The sequence below is a fragment of the Mobula birostris genome, chromosome 12 (assembly GCF_030028105.1).
Source record: "Mobula birostris isolate sMobBir1 chromosome 12, sMobBir1.hap1, whole genome shotgun sequence".
Taxonomy (NCBI): domain Eukaryota; kingdom Metazoa; phylum Chordata; class Chondrichthyes; order Myliobatiformes; family Myliobatidae; genus Mobula; species Mobula birostris.
In genome coordinates, this window is record NC_092381.1 from 107,484,779 (window position 1) to 107,505,694 (window position 20,916).

The 20,916-nt window shown below is 46.4% G+C and overlaps 1 protein-coding gene across 1 annotated transcript in view; it reads left to right on the plus strand.

The window, feature by feature from the left end:
• The first annotated feature begins 7,940 nt into the window (after positions 1-7,940).
• Positions 7,941-20,916, plus strand: part of nop53 (NOP53 ribosome biogenesis factor) — a 43,740-nt gene continuing 30,764 nt past the window's right edge. The window contains exons 1-3 of the mRNA XM_072274429.1: positions 7,941-8,157; positions 16,453-16,517; positions 19,639-19,723. Of these exons, the coding sequence (XP_072130530.1) occupies positions 7,964-8,157; positions 16,453-16,517; positions 19,639-19,723 (344 nt within the window). The 5' untranslated portion in view covers positions 7,941-7,963. The remainder of the gene's footprint in view (positions 8,158-16,452; positions 16,518-19,638; positions 19,724-20,916) is intronic.

A 20,916-nucleotide genomic window follows, 5' to 3' on the forward strand; every position in this document is an offset into this window, starting at 1 on the left:
GAAACACAGGTCTGTCTTTTGAACCTCTGCCGAGGTCTGTACAAATGATTAACGCCGTACACAGATTATATCACCCTGGTTAAACCCTCAGTCCTATTTCCTGCTATTGTGCCTTGCATTCCTTTCCAGTCACAACATTCCCGGGGATAAAGATTCCAGATTTAAAAGGGCATTGTCACTATATTTGGACTGCTTTTTGCTCTGGGATTTCAACTGTTCAACCAAACCGTTGAAGGTTCTCTGATACTGTTTCACGTAGATAAATCCTGCCATCTGCCAAGGGCTGGACCCCCAACACCAACCTAGGTTAGGGAGTCCTCATCAGTGTTCTGGGCAGGAGGCATGAGGGCCGGTGACCCCCTTGCTATGCAAGTTGATGTGATTGAAGTTCGAAGCCTATGTTTGGAGTCCCATCATCAGCAAGTCCATATTTTGAGGCCCAGTGTTCAGGGTCTCATCATCGGCAAGTCTGGATTTTGAGGCCTAGTTTTCAGGGCCCCATCTTCCGCGAGTCCAGAGTGTGAGGCCTAGTGTTCGGGGTCTCATCATTGGTAAGTCTGGATTTTGAGGTATAGTGTTTGGGGTCCCATCATCAGTGATTCTGGAATTAGAGGCCTAATGTTTGAGGTCCCATCAACGGTGAGCCTGGAGTTTGAGACCTAGCGCTTGGGGTCCTATCATCGACGAGTCCAGAGTTCGAGGCCTAGTGTTCAGGGTTCCCTCATTGGCGAGTCTGGAGTTTGAGGCCTAGTGTTTGGGGTCCTATCATCGACGAGTCCAGAGTTCGAGGCCTAGTGTTCAGGGTTCCCTCATTGGCGAGTCTGGAGTTTGAGGCCTAGCGCTTGGGGTCCTATCATCGACGAGTCCAGAGTTCGAGGCCTAGTGTTCAGGGTTCCCTCATTGGCGAGTCTGGAGTTTGAGGCCTAGCGCTTGGGGTCCTATCATCGATGAGTCCAGAGTTTGAGATCTAGTGTTGGCGTCCTCGTCCAAGGCTGTCATTTGTCGACATTGGTGAGTTCAAGGTCAATTCTAAAGATCAAAGCTCAGAGGTCAATCGGCAGTCTAGAAGTCAAGGCCTAATGACAAAAGCCTGGTATCTCCGAGTCCACTGCTGGCAGATGCTGAAGGGCTAATGTCTGCAAGTCCAAGTCTGCTGGAGGCTGGAGCCTGGAGACAGACTGCCCTGGGGATTGGAGGATTGTATGTGTGCGTGGATGGGAGGCAAGAACTGTGGCTGTTTGTGTTGTTCTACCAAACGTTGTGGGTATGCCATGTTGGTGCTGGAATGTGTGGCGACACTTGCAGGCTGCCCCCAGCACATCGTAGGCTGTGCTAGCTGTTAGTGCAAACAGTACATTTCATTGCATGGTTATGTGCATGTGATAAAGCTCAAAGACACCAAATACAACCCTGCGATTCATTTCTTGTAGGCGTACTTAATAAATCCATAATAGCATACTAACCTTGCTGCCTCTATTCAACCTGTACACACCATGCCACAACCATCCTGCACCTTCGAGACTTAATTTCACACCACAAAAACGCCAAGTCCTACAGGTGGTTCGAAAGCACACCTTTGAAAGGGGAGTTACAGGTGCTTGACTGCAGTGTTTGTTTTCCAGAAAACGTGAAATTAATGGAGTAGTTAGTAGTTGTGTTTGCTGCCAGTAAGCCGTCGCTGTATTTCACCCGTGCCATCTTAAACCGGAAGATTTACTAAACCAACTAAGTTTCGTACCATCAGCGTACACGGGAATGAGGAGTACTCCCTATTCAGAGGATTATGTCACACTGCAGTGAGAGCCTCCGTCCATGCTCTCCCCTCAGGCAAGGAGTTTCATTCTCCTAGCTCTCCTGGGTGAACGAAAATCACAGTATTGTTCATTGCTGTACATGATCTCCCATGAGTAGTATGGACAGTGTAAATGCAAGCAGACTTTTTCCACTGAGGTTGGGAGAGGTCATGGGTGAAAGGTGAAATATTTAAGGGGAATCTGAGCTCTGGTGCTTGAGTGGAATATTCTGCCGGGGAGGTGGTAGAGGCAGATACATTAGGGGCATTTAAGAAACCCTTAGATAGACACATGGATGGTAGAGAACTATGTGTAAGGGAAAGGTAAGATTGATCTTAGAGGACGTTAAAATGTTAGCACAACATTGTGTGCTGAAGGGCCCGTACTGTGCTGTCACGTTCTATGTTCTATGTTCTAAAAATCCAGGGAGTGAGGAAAGGGTTTAAGGATGAGATGATGACTGGCTGCAGCTGGGAATTCTGCAGGGTGAAGTCTTTCCTATAAATATTTTTGTTAATCTGCTATAGTTGCAGCTGAAAGACAAAGAGATAAAGAACAGCTTTCTGCACTCCCAGCCATTGCACACATTTTCCTAATAACGTTGCTGGTCTTGAAGTGACAGGAATTTGGAAAGTTCTGGTGGGCGAACTGAGTCACGCACTGACTCAGAACAGCCAACCACGAGGAGGTCCAGTTGCTCCTTGCCAACATCTGTTAGCTTCAGCTGTGACGTTATGGGGTGAATCCATCCACACTTGAAACCTTCCAGGGTTGAATAACCACCAGGCAGTTACTGTACACGTTGCAAACGGGGAGACAGTCCCCTTGGAAAGGAAACTGAGGCTCGTGCTGCCCTCTGCTGAACATGGGAATAAATACCGCTGACACACGAGATCTGCAGATTTTGGAAATCCAGGAACTCAGCCGGTCGGCAGCATCGATGGAGAAGAATAAACAGACGACGTTTCGGGCTGAGGCCCTTCGTCAGGAATCATGAATATTGCATCCAGTTTGGCACAGCCCAAGAGAGGGCATCCCTCTGTTAGGTTTATAATCCCCTACTTATATGACATGAAATCAGAATCAGGTTTAATATCACTGGCATACGTCGTGAAATTTGTTGACTTGGCATCAGCAGTACATTGCAATACATGATAATACATGAATATTTACATATATGAAGTAGTTAAATTAAATAAGTAATGCAAAAATAGAAATAAAACTATATTGAAGTATTGTTCATGGGTTCAAAGTCCATTCAGAACTCGGATGGCAGAGGGGAAGAATCTGTTCCTGAATCGCTGAGTGTGTGTCTTCAGGCTTCTGTACCTCCTCCCTGATGGTAGCAGTGAGAAGAGGGCACGTCCTGGGTGCTGGGGGTCATTAATGGTGGGTGCTGGCTTAATGAGGCATCGCTCCTTGAAGTTTCCCTGGATACAACGGAGGTTCATGCCCGTGATGGAGCTGATTGAGTTCACGACTGTCTGCAGCTTATTTCAATCCTGTGCAGTATCACCCCCGCCCCCCCCCGCCGACAAGACATTGATGCAGCCAGCTCTCCACAGTACGTCTTTTATGCTCTTTCACTGTCAGGTTCTGAGGCCATGGAGGTCACATCCTATCTGTCTCGATGGACAAGCCTGGGCAGTACGATATAGAGAGCATGCAGCAGGCTCCCCCTCCCCACGCATCTGATGAACGGCAGAGACCGATACGGTTTGGCACCAGCAGCGTCACAGGAGTTGCCGGTCAGTGTTGAACTCAAGGTGGGACTGCCTTAAGGATTTTTCCCTTAGGGTTTTCTCCCGAAGCCTTCTCCATGTGTGGATGTAGCAGAAGTTTGAGATCAGAGTTTTCCTTCTCCTAGATGAGCTGCCAACCACGGCTGATGAGCCTCATCTGCCCGAAGCGACTGGCTTTAAGGTGCCAGTAACCCACCTTTGCCCCTTCTCCTGTCAGTAGAATTGGTTCCATTGGGCTTAGTAGTTAGGCCATATGAGGAGGCCAGGAGCTGGACCTGATTGTCAGAGGCTATTTGAGGTGTACATCATTGGGAGCATTTATTAGGTAGTGGGAGGTTATCCCTGTTACCACTCCCAGCTATAACAACCATAAAAAACCCCTCTCACTGTGGCTCCATGTTATACCCCACATTCTTCAGTGTAACACCAGAGAGAATCAGAATTAGAATAGGGTTTATAATCAGACGTACTGTATGTCATGAGATTTGTTGTTTTGTGGCAGCAGTACAGTTTATTTGTTATGCGTCATGTCAGATGACATGGGTGATCATGGTCTTTCCGTGACCAATGTTTCCACTCAGTGATATCTTGCTGGGAAGACCTTTAGGTTAATTATTCCGATGTCCATCTGCAGAGGGCCAGCCAGCTACTGAGAAATAAGAGATAAGAGATACTCTTTTGGTAAAATACATCTACCAGCCTCTCGCTTGGCTGCTGCCAGAGGACAGTGTCTACGTACGAACGATCTCTCTCTTTCATTCTCACTCGAACCTGCTGGAGGAAGGTGTCTGCATACGAACGGTCTCTCTCTCATTCTCACTTGAACCCGCCAGAGGACAGCGTCTGTGTACGAACAATCTCTCATTCTCACTCCAACCTGCCAGAGGAAGGTGTCTGCGTATGAATGGTCTCTCTCTCATTCTCACTGGATGCTGGGGCAGTCCTGGGCCTTGTGCAAGGTTTAATCAATGGAGTTTGTAAGTTGGACTCTGTAGTTCATGTTACGATGTTTTTCTGATTTCTGGTTGTTCCTTTCTCTATTGCTATTTTAGGTGATTTCAATCGAGGCGCCTGCTGAAAACAAACATTGAGCTGAACTGAATATGCCTGGACCCTTTTGATGACTTTGTGGTTTGGTGTTTCAGACCATAAGACCATAACATATAGGAGCAGAATTAGGCCATTCAGCCCATTCAGTCTGCTCTGCCATTCCATCATGACTGATCCCATATCCCACTCAACCCCATAGCCTTGCCTTCTTGCCATATCCTTTGATGCCCTGACAAATCAAGAAACGATCAACTTCCACCTTAACTATACCCACGGACCTAGCCTCCACCACAGTCTGTGGCAGAGCATTCCACAGATTTACTACTCCTTATCTCCATGCTAAAGGATTGCCCCTCAACTTTGAGGCTGGATATCCCCACCATAGGAAACTCTCCACATCCACCCTATCCTGTCCTTTCAACATTCGATATGTTTGAATGAGATCCCCCCACATTCTTCCAAATTCTAGTGAGTACAGGCCTAAAGCTCCCAAACGCTTCTCATATATTAACCCCTTCATTCCTGGAATCATCCTCGTGAACCTCCTCTGGACTTTCTTCAATGCCAACACATCCTTTCTGAGATATGGGGTCCAAAATGGTTGACAATTTTTTTATATGCTGTGTTTTTTGCTTATTTTTTTTTGCACGTTGGGGGTTTGATGTTTTTCTTTGAACGGGTTCCATGGTTTTTTTTTGTTTCGTGGCTGTCACAAATCTCTGCAGGTCAGGCAGCCTGCATTGGAATGGACAGTCGATGTTTCTGGCCGAGGCCCTTCATCAGGACTGGACAGGAAGGAGGTAGATGCCAGAATAAAAAGTTGTGGGGAGGGGAAGGAGGATAGCTGAAAGGTGATAGGTGGGTGGGAAGATGAAGGGCAGGAGAGGAAGGAATCTGAGAGTGGGCCATGGGAGAAACATACTGTCTGACCTGCTGAGTTCCTCCAGCATTTTGTGTGTGTTGCTCTGGATTTCCAGCATCTGCAGACTTCCTTGTGTATATGGTCTAATGATTGTTCTTGGCCATTGCCTTCTTCTGGGCAGTGACTTCAGAAGGCAGGTGACCCCAGCATTATCAATACCCTTCAGAGATTGTCTGCCTGGCGTCAGTCTGCTGGTCGCATAACCAGGACTTGTGATGTGCACCAGCTGCTCATATGACCAACCACCACCTGGTCCCAGGGCTTCACGTGACCCTGATCAGGGAGTGGAAGGAGTGGGGGGGGTCTAAGCAGGTGCTACACCTTGCCCAAGGGTGATCTGCATGCTAGCGGAGGAAAGGAGCGCCCTACACCTCCTGTGGTGGAGACATATCTCTACCCTGCCACCCAATATTGACAAGCCCATAAGGACATGTTATGTAGATGGATCAAAGCTTGGATGAAGAGAAATATTTTAAGGTTAATCTTGCAGTTGGAAATTAACCCTAAAGGTTAATTTGCAGGTTGAGTCTTTGGAGAGGAAGGCAAATGCAATGTTAGTATTTTGAGAGGACTAGAATATAAAAGCCAGGATGTAATTTTGAGCCTTTATAAAGCTCTGGTGGGGCCTCACAGGGAGTACTGTGAGCAGTTTTGGGTTCCGTATCTAAGGGAGGGTGTGCTGACATTGGCAAAGGTTCAAAGGAGGTTCATGAAGATGATTCTGGATCTGAAAGGCTCATCATATGTTGGATGGCTCTGGGCCGTACTCACTGGAATTCAGAGGAATGAGGAGGGGATCTCATTGAGACCTATCGAATGTTGAATGGCCTCAACAGAGTGGAAGTGGAGAGGATGTCTTCAATGGTGGTGAGGCCAGAGGACACAGCCTCAGAACAGAGGGGCCTCCTTTTAGAATGGAGATGAGGAGGAATTTGTTTAACCAGAGAGTGGTGAATCTGTGGAATTCATTGCCACAGGTGGTTGTGGAGGCCAAGTCATTGGCAGAAGTTGATAGATTCTTGATTGGTCAGGGCATGAAGGGATACAGGCAGAAGGCAGAAGATTGGAGCTGAGAGGGAAAATAGATCAGCCATGATGAAATGGTGGAGCAAATGGCCTAATTCTGCTCCTATATCTTAGGGTCTTATTATTTTTCTTTCACCCACGTGCCTAACTAAGCCCCTAATGTATCTCCTAGGCTGTGTATTCCAGGCATCCACCATTCCCGTGTTAAAAAAAAACTGACCCCTGACATCTTCCGAAAACTTTCCCAAAGACACCATAAGAGACGTCTTCTAGATTGTCAGAAGTCGAGAACTCCAGGACATATTTGGTCGGAACACAAGAAGTCTAGCAGATGGCGGTAATGCACTGAAAACTGGTTGCCAACCGCTGTAAAACAAAAAAGAAGAAGAAGGAGACGTCTTCTGACATTAGCAATTGCTGCCATTGGAAGATGCTGGCGGCCCACTCGATGCCTCTTACCACCCGACCTGTCTTACATTGCAGCAACTGAAGTTCTTTTTGTTGTGGTCTGGAGAGTTTGCTTTCTGAGGATCGGTTGAGTGAGCTTGGGCTTTTCCCTTTGGAGCAAAGGAGGGTAAGAGGTGACTTCGTAGTGGTGTACAAGATGATAAGACCTATAGGTCAGTAATAGAGACTTTTTCCGGGGGGCGGAAATGGCTAATTCGAGGGGGTTTAATGTTAGGGTGATTGGAGAATAGTATGGGGGGCTATTAGAGGTAAGTATTTTACACAAAGAGTGGCGAGTGCCTGGAACTGCCAAGAATGGTGGTAGAAGCAGATACATTGGTGACATTTGTGAAATTCTTAGCCAGGCAGGCGGAAGATAGTATGGAGGAAAGGGTTAAATTGATATCGGAGTATGTTAAAAGATAGCACGTAATCGTGGGCCGAAAGGCCTGTACTGTTCTATGTCCTTTGTTAACAGAAGTTATAAGGAGCCAATTCAAATGGGTTGGCGTTTTTCTTGAATGTTGTCGACGGAGCGGGCGGACATTTGGGAGGTTTGCGGCGAACCGGATCCTCCACGCGAAAGTGCGGGTCAAACTCTACAACTCAAAAGCTTAAGTCTAAATGTAAAATATAAAAGTGAGCGCCTGATGAGAAAAGAACATGTAGCTAAGTTTGCTACCGTGGAGTGGCTGCGCTGACGCTGGTGCGGAACGGTGGCAAATGCGCTAACTCCGTTCTCACTCTCAGACGGCAGGGGGCGGAAGTTTGGGAGGTTTGACGGAGTCTCGGGTCCTCCAAGCGAAAGTGCGGAGTATAAATATAAAACTCAAGGCTTAAGCCTAAATATAAATTAAAAATGATATTCTGATGATAAAAATATATATTTAATATTTCCTGGAGGCTGGCATGGATTGGCTATGCTGAGGAAGAACGTGTCGAATGTGCTGACGCCGTTCTCCCTTTCTTTTTCTCTCTCGGACATGGCGGCCATCAGCCAGCCGCCGCCTGGCTTCGTCTCTTTTCGTTCCGAGTCCGGATCTCTCGGTCCTGCCGTCCCGCAGCACCGTCGCCGGCGCCTCAACAAGAACAAGAAGAAGAACTGGACCAAGCACAGCGATGTGAAGGAAGTGGAGGAGTTCTTGGAGGACGTGCGGCTCCAGGAGAGGACGGTGGGGTGAGTGCACGGGGAGGGGTGGCGAAGATAATGGTGGGAGCGTGAACAGTGCAGGCTCTTCGGCCCACATTGTTGTGTTGATCCTTTAACCTACTTTAGGTGCATTCTAATCTATCCCTCCTACATAACCCACCATTTCTTCTTTCATTCATGTGCCTATATTAAGAGTTTATTAAATGTTCCCATTGAATCGGCATAGAGTCAAAAGTAAATTTTATTATCAAAGTACATGTATGTCACCACATACAACCCTGGCATTCATCTTCCTGCGGGCATACTCAGCAAATCTGTATAATAGTAACTATAGCAGGATCAATGAAATATTAACCAGAGTGCAGAAGACAACAAACTGTGCAAATGCAAATATAAATAATAGGAGGCAGAGACTGTAGATGGAGAATCTTCTGCCTGGAAGTTGGTGACCAGTGGTCAGGGGTCAGAGCTTGGTCTTTCCCCCAATTAGTGGCCTTTTGTCGCCCTATGTTGGCCCCTGACCTCCCTTCACCCTACCATTCCCTGTCCTCACCGATCCTTGTCCTCCTCTTCACCCTCTCTAGTCCCCCGTTATCCATCCTCTCCCTGCCTCTCGACTAGCTTAACCACCATATTCTGTCCTCCTCCTTTTCCAGCATCTACACTCCCCAGGTACCCTGTCCACCCTCCATATCAACTACTTTCCCCTTTCCTTCTCCTGTATTTCTCCATTCCTCTTTGCCTCTGCCTCAACTCCACATTTACAAGTATAATTGAATTGACTTTATTTTTTACACCCTTCACATACACGAGGAGTAAAAATCTTTACATTACATCTCTGTCTAAATGTACAATATGCAACCATAGTAATTTATACTAATTTATGATAAATAGAACAGTTAATGTAACATGGAAATACACTCAAATCAGCGTGACTCAAATCAGCGTGACTCAAATCAGCGTGACTCAAATCAGCATCAGCCTGATAGCCTGGTGGAAGAAGCTGTCCTGGAGCCTGTTGGTCCTGGCTTTTATGCTGCGGTACCGTTTCCCAGATGGTAGCAGCTGGAATAGACTGTGATTGGGCTGACCCGGGTCCCCAATAATCCTTCGGGCCCTTTTTTCCATAGCTGTCTTTGTAAACGTCCTGAATCATGGGAAGTTCATAATTACAGATGCGCAGGGCTGTCCGCACCACTCTCTGCAGAATCTTGCGATTAAGGGGGTACAGTTCCCACACCAGGCAGTGATGCAGCCAGTCAGGATGCTCTCAATTGTTCCCCTGTAGAAAATTCTTAGGATCTGGGGGCTCATACCAAACTTCCTCAACAGTCTGAGGTGAAAGAGGTGCTGTTGTGCCTTTTTCACCACAAAGCTGGTGTGTATAGACCACATGAGGTGACATGGATGCCGAGGAACTTAAAGCTGTTCACCCTCTCAACCCCAGATCTATTGATGTCAATAGGGGTTAGCCCGTCTCCATTCCTCCTGTAATCTACAACTAGCTCCTTTGTTTTTGCGACATTGGGGGAGAGGTTGTTTTCTTGACACCACTGGTCAGAGAGGTGACTTCTTCCCTGTAGGCCACCTTGTTATTGTTTGAGATTAGACCAATCAATGTAGTGTCATCGGCAAATTTAATTAGCAGATCGGAGCTCTGTGTGGCAACACAGTCATGGGTAAACAGGGAGTAAAGGAGGGGACTTAGTACACAGCCCTGAGGGGCTCCGGTATTGAGAGTCAGAGGGGTGGAGGTGAGGAAGCCTACTTTCACCTGCCGGCTCTCTGAAAGGAAGTCCAGGATCCAGCTGCACAAGGCAGGGTGAAGGCCGAGGTCTCTGAGCTTCCTGTCGAGCCTGGATGGAATTATGGTGTTGAATGCTGAACTGTAGTCCAAGAACAGCATTCTCACATGAGCATCCTTCTTCCCCAGATTTGTAAGGACGGTATGTGGAGCAATGACTATTGTGTCATCTGTCGATCGTTTGTGTCAATAGGCGAATTGTATTGGGTCCAGTTTGGGTGGTAGCAAGCTGCAGATGTAATCCTTGATCAGCCTCTCAAAGCACTTGCTTATTATTGAGGTGAGTGCAACAGGATGCCGGTCGTTCAGACATGTTGGTCATTTTTGGTACAGGGACAATGGTGGATAATTTGAAGCAGGAGGGCACTCTACACTGGGAGGGGGAGAGATTAAAAATGTCTGTAAGCACACCTGCCAGTTATGCCACACACATCCTGAGTACTCGCCCTGGGATGCCGTCCGGTCACACAGCCTTGCGACTGGAAGGTACATAGGTACGTAAGGTACATCTATTGGAAACATATGTGTACCTCAGCCTCAGCGATGAGCAGGTTGCAGGTTGTAGCGGTGGCTTTCCTCGGAGTCTCAGAGTAGGTACTGGAATCTGGAACGGCAAAGAATCTGCTGGAGGAACTCAGGGAGGAGAAGCATTGTCTGAGAAGCCTCCCATCTGTCCCACAATCTCTTTGACTCCTTACCATCAGGCAGGAGGTACTGTAGGACAAGGATGGTTAGGATGAGAAACAGCTTCTTCCCCCAGGCTTTGAGACTACTGAATTCCCTGCCACCACCCAGGACTCATCGCATATGAAGCACCGGTAACATTATGCTGTTTATGTTTTAACTTGTGACTTTAATACTCCTTACTATTTGTTGATTTGTTTGTGGTAATTTTTCTTTTGAGTTATGTGTGAATTATGTACCATGTTGTGCACCTTGGTTAGGAGGAACATTGTTTCATCTGGTGGTATACATGTGCACAGTTGGATGACAATAAACTTGAATTTGAGGAATTGACCAAGAGGTATAGGTGCAGAATTAGGCCATTTGGCCCATTGAGTCTGTTCACCCATTTCATCATGTTGACGTGTCAGGTTGAAACTCTGAATCAGGGCTGGAAACCCAGAGGAACACACACACCATACTGGAAGATCTCAGCAGGTCAGGCAGCTTCTAAGGAGGGGAAGAAACAGTTGACATTTTGGGCCAAGTCCTGATAAAGGGTCCTACCAAGAATGCATAGCCTCAAAATGTGTCAATTTAGAACATATATGAGGAGGAATTTCTTTAGCCAGAGGGTGGTGAATGTGTTGGAATTCATTGCCACAGACAGCTGTGGAGGGGTATATTTAAAGTGAGGGATGATAGGTTCTTGACTAGTTGGGGTGTCAAAGTTGTGAGGAGAAAGCAGAGGAATGGGGTTGAGAAGAATAATGAATCAGCCATGATGGAATGGTGAAGCAGACTCAATGGGCTGAATGGCCTAATTCTGCTCCAATGTCTTCTGATGTCTGACTTGCCGGGTTCCTCCAGCAGTTTGTCACTGTGTAACACTGGGGTGCCAGATGCTAGCGCATTACTGTGTAACATGATTCTGGACTTGAATAGATTTGTCAGTGTACCACATAGGTATGGGATTGAGTGGAGGTCTGCTTCCTGTAGGTCTCTTACGGTTTAATGTGGTTAACATACTGCTGGTAATATGTGATGGGGTGGAGAGACATCTCTACCAAAGGTGTAAGCTGCTCCTTCCCTATTCAAGCCTGCAGGTCACCCTTGGATCTCACTGTAGATCTCTGCTGGAGCTGAGACATTCACGTTTCTATCTCACTGGGGGTATGAGGCCGGCCCGCCAGTCACCCTCACCTGGTTTAGCCCACTGTCAAAGTGGTGTACCAGGGTGTGGCCTCTGTCACATGCAGACAGCTACTTGGAGCCACAGGTGAGAGCTGAGTGTCCAGTGGAGACCAAAAGTGAGTGAGCTGCCCCAGAATGGACAGGACGAGCTCCTTCACCAGAAGTGCTTCCCCTCCTTGGACACCCCATACACACCTGTACATCCAAACAAAACGATGTTCCTCCGGACCACAATGCATCTACAGAACATGCATCACACACAGCACATAAAACACAGCACAGCACATTACCACAAATAATTTAACAAATATAATTCAAAATATATGTGGTGCACAGCACAGGGAAACAGTAAGCAACTTGCTGTCTCAAGAGATGAGACCTCAGTGATGGCAGGGTATTCGTTAGTCTCACAGCCTGGCGATAGAAGCTGTTACCCAGTCTGGCGGTACTAGTACTGATGCACTTGTATCTTCTTCCTTATGTTAGTGGGTCACAGAGATTCAAGATATATTTATTATCAACGTCCATGCAATTTACAACCCTGAGATTCGCCTCTCCCACAGACTGCCATGAAACAAAAAAAACAATGGAACTTATTTTTAAAAAATCAAACCCCTAACATGCAAAAAAAAGAACAAATTGCACAAACAAAAAAAAACTGGACTGGTGAAAAACACAGAATATATAAGGTCAAACAGTTCAGGAATGTTCAGTTCAATCTTGACGCTGTGCTGTTTGTTGACTGCAGGCTGCGGAGCCTGTCCGCCCCCATCAAAAGCCCAAAATAGCAACAAAGAAGGAGCAACCAGAAACACATCAAACCGTAAACTACAGAGTCCAATCCACAAACCATGTCAATTAAACCTTGTTCAAGACACAAGACTCCAGCACTTTCCTTGGACAGCGAGTGAGAGGGGGTGAGACAGAGAGAGATCATAGAAACTTAGAAAACCTACAGCACAGTGCAGGCCCTTTGGCCCACAAAGCTGTGCCAAACAAGTCCTTACCTCAGAAATTACCTAGGGTTACCCATAGTCCTCTGTTTTTCTTAGAGCCCTCTATTTTTCTAAGGTCAACATTGTTTCCTTAAGGAAAACTTGCCTGACAAATCTGTTGGCATTCTTGGAAGAAGTAACAAGCAGGGTCGACAAAGGAGAATTGGTTTCCTCAAGTGAAACTCGAGCTGGAAAAGCAACCCAAATGATAGAAAAAGATGTTGTGTACTTGGATTTTCAGAAGGCCTTTGACAAGGTGCCACACTCTAGGTTGCTTAATAAGCCCTTGTTTGGCACAGCTTTGTGGGCCAAAGGGCCTGTACTGTGCTGTAGGTTTTCTAAGTTTCTATGATCTCTCTCTGTCTCTCCCCCTCTCACTCGCTGTCCAAGGAAAGTGCTGGAGTCTTGTGTCTTGAACAAGGTTTAATTGACATGGTTTGTGGCTGATTGGTGGGGGACAAAGAGTGGGAGTAAGGGGAGCCATTTCGGTTTGGCTGCCAGTGACTAGTGGTGTTCCTCAGGAGTCTTCGGACTGGTGCTTTTTGTGTTATATTCCAGTAATTTGGATGACGGAATTGATGGCTTTGTTACAAAGTTTGCAGACAATATGAAGACATGAGGAGGGGCAGGTAGTTTTAAGTAGAGAGGCTACAGAAGGACTTAGACAGATTGAGAGCTCAATTGTAACAAAATCTGTTTCTAAACTCCAGCCCTCTTGTACTAAAGAGAAACATGCCTCTTGCCTTTCTAACTACTTGCATCTGACTGCTAATGTTATATCATTTCTTCAGAAGGTGTAGTATTGATTGAGACAGGTTTAACCCAAGCATCCACCTGTGATGGTCCTAGCCAGGTACGAACTCTCCCTCTACATACGTATGCACGTGTAATTTCTGTCATTGTATTGGAGTTTTAATGTACATACCACCAGTGGCTAATTATAAGCAAGCATTCGCGAAACTGCACAATGTTGCCTGCTGGCAAGAAACAGTCCATCCCAGCACATGTCAAATTATAGTTGCAAACATAAGGAAATCTGCAGGTGCTGGAAATTCAAGCAACACACACAAAAAATGCTGGTGAGCGCAGCAGGCCAGGCAGCATCTATAGGAAGAGGTACAGTCGACGTTTTGGGCCGAGGCGCTTTGTCAGGACGAAGAGTCTCGGCCCGAAACGTCGACTGTACCTCTTCCTATAGATGCAGCCTGGCCTGCTGCGTTCACCAGCATTTTTTGTGTGTGTTGCTCAAATTATAGTCAGTGACTTCAAACCAGACCTGTTTGAAGTAAACCCTGCCCAATTATCACCAGCACGTAACCTGTTGCACCAGAGGTCCCAACTCTTCGCTGCACTGTGATTCCTTCCCGAGACCGCATTTTGGCAAGTCAGATCATTTGGCTGTACTCCTACTGCCGGCATTCAGACAGCCTAAAGAGCAAGGCTCCAGAGATCAAGACAACTAAGAGGTGGTTGTGGAAGGCAGAGGAACGATTACAGGATTGCCTTCAGTCAGTGGGCTAGGCTGAGTTCAAGAACTCATCTGAGGACCTGAATGACTACAACAATTACAAATAACAGACTTTATTAAAACAGTTGTGGATAAGTGTGTCCCCACAAAATCGTTCAGGGTTTACCCCAATCAAAAGTGCTGGTTGAACATTGAAACCTGGAATTTGCTGAGAGCCAGATCAGAGGCATTCAAGTCTGGAGATCAGGAATGAGGTGCAGGTATGATCTCCGGAAAGCCATCTCACAGGTGAGGTGGAGATTCCAGACCTACTGGAGTCAATGAGGAATGCTTGACAGCTGTGACAGGGTTTGAATGCCATAACCTTTACAAAGTTAAATCTTACAACATAGGGGACAGCAGAGCTTCACTGCCAGATGAGCTCAATGCCTTCTATACTCACTTTGACCCCTGGAATAGTGAGGAATTATCGCGTATCCTTACGTCTCCTGATGATCCTTTGGTCTCAGTATCTGAAGATGACGTGCGGGCTGCCTTCAAGAGAGCGAATCCAAGGAAAGAATCTGGTCTGGATGGAGTCCCTAGCCGAGTACTGAAGACCTGTGCCGACCAGCTGGCTGGTGTTTTCACAGATATCTTCAACCTCTGGCTCCAGCAGTGTGTTGTATCCACCTGCTTCAAGCAGGCTTCAATTATACTGGTGCCCAAGAAGAGCATGGTAACCTGTCTCAAAGACTACCGTCCTGTGATGAAGTGTTTTAATGGCTGGTGTTGAAGCATCTCAGCTCCTGTCTGAGTGGCAGCTTGGATCGGTTTCAATTTACCTACTGAAGCAGCAGGTCTACAGCAGATGCTATTTTGTTGACTCTTCACACAACCCTGGAACATCTGGACAGCAAAGATGTCCAGATGTGGAAGTGAAGCTGTTTATTGACTATAGCTCAGCATTTAATATCATCATCCCCTCAAAACTAATAGGTTAACTAGACCGGGGTCTCAATACCCCAGTCAGTTCGGATTGACAAAAACATCTCCACAATCTCCATCCGCACACGAGCACCACAGGGATGTGTACTTAGCCCCCTGCTCTACTCACTTTACACCTATGACTGGGTGGCTAAGTACAGCTCCAACACCACATACAAGTTTGCTGATGACACCACTGTTGTGGGCTGTATCAAAGGTGGTGATGAATCAGCATACAGGAGGGAGATTGAGATCTTGCTGAGTGGTGTAATAACAACAACCTCTCACTCAATGTCATTAAGACCAAGGAACTGATTGTAAACCTCAGGAGAGGGAAATCAGAAGTCCATGAACCAGTAATCATCAGAAGATCAGAAGTGGAGCGGGTCAGTAACTTTGAATTTCTGGGTGTCACTATCTCAGAAGACCTGTCCTGGACCCGTCATATAAATACAATTGCGAAGGAAGCACAGTAGTGCCTCTACTTAGGAATCTGTGGAGATTCAGCATGTCATCAGAAATGTTGGCAATTGTCTATAGGTGTATCGTGGGAAGTGTGCTGACTGACTGCACCACGGCCTGTTATGGGAACACCAATACCTTTGAGTGGATTTGGCCGGTATATCACAGGTAAATCCCACTGAACCATTGAGCACACCTACATGAAACGTTGCTGTAGAAAAGCAGCACCCATCATCAAAGGTCCTCACCTCTTTTCTCACTGCTGCCATCAGGTAAAATGTACAAGTGCCTTGGGACTTGCATCACCAGGTTCAGTTACAGTTACTACCCCTCAACCATCAGACTCTTGAACAAAAGGTTATAACTACACTCATCTATCTCTGGTGTTCCCACAACCAATGGTCTCACTTTAAGGAATCTGTATCCTGTTGTTTCCTGCTCGTTATTTATTGCTATTTATTTATATCTGTATTTGAACACATTGTTTTCCCTTGATCCAGTTTACATTTACTGTTCTATAGATTTGCTAAGTATGCTTGCAAAAAAAGCATCTGGGGACATGTATATACTCTGATAGTAAATTTTACTTAGAACTTTGAACTGCGAGACCCATTGTGAAGCCTTTAGTTGTGATTGCAGCCCTCAACAAATTGTAACTAATGACATAGGTGTGTAATTTACTGTTCAGTCTTTGTGTTGCAGTGTGTGAAATAGCTTTCTTGTACTCTGGTTTTGGATTGTCTAATGGAATGAACTCTGCTTATTTCCAGAGGTCTTGTGTCTGAAAAGACAGATGACAGCCTGTACTTCGTTGACACAGGAAATGAAAAGAAAGGTGAGAAATGTCATCTGTCAGACAGAGAAATGCCCTGGACATCAGGCTGAACCTTCACTGCCTGAAGCCAATACTGAATTTATCCTTCTCCGGCTCTTTGTCTCTTTTGCCAATCAGCTTCCCAGCTCTTTACGTCACCCTTTCCACCCTCTCCCGGTTTGACCTATCACCTACCATTTTGTACTTCTTCCTCCCCTCCCCCCACCTTCTTAGTCTGACCTCTCCTCTCTTTCCAGTCCTGATGAAAGGTCTCTGCCTGAAATGTTGACTTTTTCCCATTGATGCTGCCTGACCTGCTGAGTTCCTCCAGCATTTTGTGTGTGTTGCTCTGGATTTCCAGCATCTGCAGAATCTCTTGTGTTTCTGAATTTATTCTGTTTTTGAGAGCTACATGGGTGATAGGGTGGAGATGTGTGTCTACCAAAGGAGGTATAAGGCGCTCCTTTCCTCTGCTTGGCAGATCTTAGGTGCCCCTAATGTATCTACCTCCATCACCACCTCTGGCAGGCTTTACCACTCTCTGACATCCCCCTTATACTTTCCTCCAATCACCTTAAAATTATGATTATGAAGACATGCAGTCCTCTTTTATTGTCATTTAGTAATGCATGCATTTCCTCCGGTGTGATATCACAAAATACAGGACAGACCAAGACTGAAAAAACTGACAAAACCACATAATTATAACATATAGTTACAAACAGTGCAACAATACCATAACTTGATGAAGAAGTCTGTGAGCACAGTAAAGTTCAAAGTCTCTCAAATGTCCCAAATCTCACGCAGACGGGAGAAGGAAGAAAAACTCTCCCTGCCATGCTGACCACAATCCGACTCTGAGTCATCTGAAAACTTTGAGCTCTGATCAGCTCTCCGACACCGAGTACTGAGTGCCATCTCTGTCCGAGCGATTCGACCTCTTTCTCAGCTGCCAAAAGCAGGCAAGGCCGGGGATTTTGAGGCCTACCCTCCGAAAGATTCCCGACCACACAGTAACGACAGCAGCGAACGAGCGTTTCAGAAATTTCTCCAGATGTTCCTCTGTGCTTTCACGTCCATTCTCCATCAAATCAGAATTGTCCATGGCCCCTATTTAACGGATACGATATCAGTTTTCACCGGAGAGCTGCGCACGCGCGGCGCGCTGCCATCTTCTCCTCCCTTCTGCCTAAATTATGCCTTTATTTATATATTTACTTACTTACTGACTGACTTACATACATGTATTAGAAATACATGGTGGAGATCCATCTCTACCAAAGGAGGTGTAAGGCGCTTCTTCCCTCCGCTGACCTGCAAGTCACCCTTGAGCAAGGTGTAGCACCTGCTTAGCCCCCTCTCCTCCCCCACCCAATCACAGTCATGTAAAGACATGGGAGCAGGTAGTGGATGGTCATATGAGCAGCCGGTGCATATCACAAGTCCTGGTTATGTGACCACTGACACCAGGCAGACAATCTCTGAAGAGTATTGATAATGGCTGGGGTCACCCCTCTTGTAAAGACACTGCCCAGAAGAAAAATTTGCCCAGAACGATCATGGTGTTGGAGAGACCACGATCGCCCAAGTCATATGACATGGTACATAATGAATTAACATATTAGCCATTTTTGGCTTTGGAAAAAGTCTGGCTATCTAACCTATCATGTTGTCCCTCAGCTACATTGCTTCAGAGTGGACAATCCAAACTTGTCCAATCTCTCCCTGTAGCGAGTACTCTAATCCAGGCAGCATCCTGGTTAACCTTTCCTATACCCTCTCCAAAGCCCCCAATATTTAAATTGAGTTAGTAGTGCAAAGAAGTAGTGAGGTAATGTTCATGGGTTCAGTGTCCATTCAGAAATTGGATGGCAGGGGGGAAGAAGCTGTTCCTGAATCACTGAGGGTGTGCCTTCACACTTCTGTACTTCCTTTCTGATGGTAGCAATGAGAAGAGGGCATATCCTGGGTGATGGAGTCCTTGATGATAAATGCCACCTTTTTGAGGCATCGCTTCTTGAAGATGTCCTGGATACTACAGAGGCTAGTGCCCATGATGGAGCTGACTTTGAGTTTAGAACTTTCTGCAGCTTCAATCCTATGCAGTAGCCCCACCCTATACCAGACAGTGATGCAACCAGTTAGTGTCAAAGTTTCCTGCAGCTGAAACTTGACTTCCCAACTTCTATATTCACTGCCCTGACTCATAAAGGATAAAGACTGTGTGCCACCCAAAGCAGTTACCTCTTTCAGAGAGCTATGGACTTGCAGAGAACATGGCTTCAGACCCCAAAAGGCTTGCCTCTCCCACGCCCCCTGTCTCTCTAGGCCCCCCGGATTCTAAACTCGTGGCCCAATGAAGCCACTGAAGGACACCACCAAGGTAACGATAGGCCAAGAGGGCCTATTTCTCCTATATCTGATGGTGGTGGGTCATTAAATCCTGGCTTTGCTCCCTCAAAGGAAATGTGTATGGGAGAGAAAAAAATCCAGGTTTAAGAGAGGAATTAGGTTGACTGTTGGGAAAAGTGGGTTGATATTCTTGGCAAGTTTTTTTTATGTAAACATGTGATTCTGCGGGTGCTGGAAGTCAGGGATAACACACAAAATGCTGGAGGAACTCAGCAGGTCAGGCAGCGTCTGTGGAGGAGAATAAACGTATGATATTTTGGGATAAGACTTCATCAGGACTGGAAAGGAAGGGGGAAAATGTCAGAATAAGAAGAAGGGAAGGAGTACAAGCTAGCAGGTGATGGGTGAAGGCAGGTGAGCAGGAAGGTGGTGAATTAAGAAGCTGAGAGGTGATGGATGGAAGAGGTAAAGGGCTGAAGAAGGAATCTGATGGAGAGTTCACCATGGGAGAAAGGGAAGTGATAGACAGAAGGAGAAAGGAAGGGAGCCAGACACGAGACTGGAGATAGGCACATGATAAATACAAGAGATTCTGCAGATGCTGGAAATCTAGGGCAACACACACAAAGTGCTGTAGGAACTCTGCAGATCAGGCAGCATCTGTGGAGGGGAATAAACAGTTGATATTTTGGGCCAAGATTCTTCATCGGGACTGGAAAGGAAGAGGGGGAAGGATTTTTTTAAAACTTTCTTTATGCATGGTCAATAATGCTTTATTTTTGTTTAATAGATCTCATTCGCAATAAAGGAAAACTGAAACCCCTGTGGGTTGACCTCGTTCTACAATCAGACTCCAAAGTAGCACCTCCGAAAGAGTGAGTTTCTGACACGTTCCGCTATTCAAATTCCACAAATGCAGTTATCTACTGTGGAAGCGAAACAGAAAAAATCCATGCAGAGTCATGAGGCATTCTAAACACAAGAAATTCTGCAGATGCTGGAAATGCAGAAAATGCTGGGGATCTCAGCAGGTCAGGTAGCGTCTGTGGAGAGGAATGGTGCGGCTGTGTTTAGCACAACGCTTTAGAGGTACAGGCGACCCAGGTTGAACTCCCTCCACTCTTGTAAGAAGTTTGTATATTCTTCCCGTGACCGCGTGGGTTTCCTCCGGGTGCTCCGGTTTCTTCCCACAGTCCAAAGACGTATGGGTTGGTAGGTTGGTGGTCATTGTAAATTGTCCCATAATAAGGCTGGGATTAAATGGAGGGATTGCTGGGCAGTGCGTCTTGAAGGGCTGATTCTGCGCTGTAGCTCAATAAACAAACAAATAAATAAATAAGACAAACGAACGTCAACATTTTGGGCTGAAACCCTTCATTAGGACTGGAAAGGAAGGGGGCAGAAGGCGGGGAGAGGGAGAGGAGTACAAGATGGCAGCAGATAGATGAGAGCAGGTGAGGGGGAAGGTGGGTGGGTGGGGGAGGGGGATGAAGTAAAGCTGGGAAGTGATAGGTGGAAGAGGTAAAGGCCTGAAGAAGAAGAAATCTGATACTTGAGGAGAGTGGATCATGGGAGAAAGGGAAGGAGGAGGGGGACCAGATGGAGGTGATGGGCAGCTGAGGAGAAGAGAAGAGGGTGGGGGAGTGTAGGGAGAGAAATTACCAGATGTTAGAGGAATGAATGTTCAAGTTAGAGGATACCCAGATGAAATATGAGGCATGGCCTCCAACCTAAGTTTTGCTCCCAGTTTCCCAGTGGCTGCAGGCTTGTGTAGAACACTAGGGGTACACTGCCTTCATTCTGTAACAGTGAGTTACAGTTCTAGTGGATAAAGATCTCCCTGTATGACAATGAGATAGTTGTGGGTGGGACTGTGCCTATTCCTGTGAAGCCCTGGTGTACATCACTAGAGGGGGCAGATCTGTCACTGCTGTAAGAAGGCCATTTGTCCCATTGAACCTGCTTCACCATTCAGTAAGGAAACAATCTTGAATCTCATCCAGTCTCTTCTCCACAGCCCCCAGTTCCCATATTTTTTCTTTATGTTTCAGTTTCCTTAATACATCAG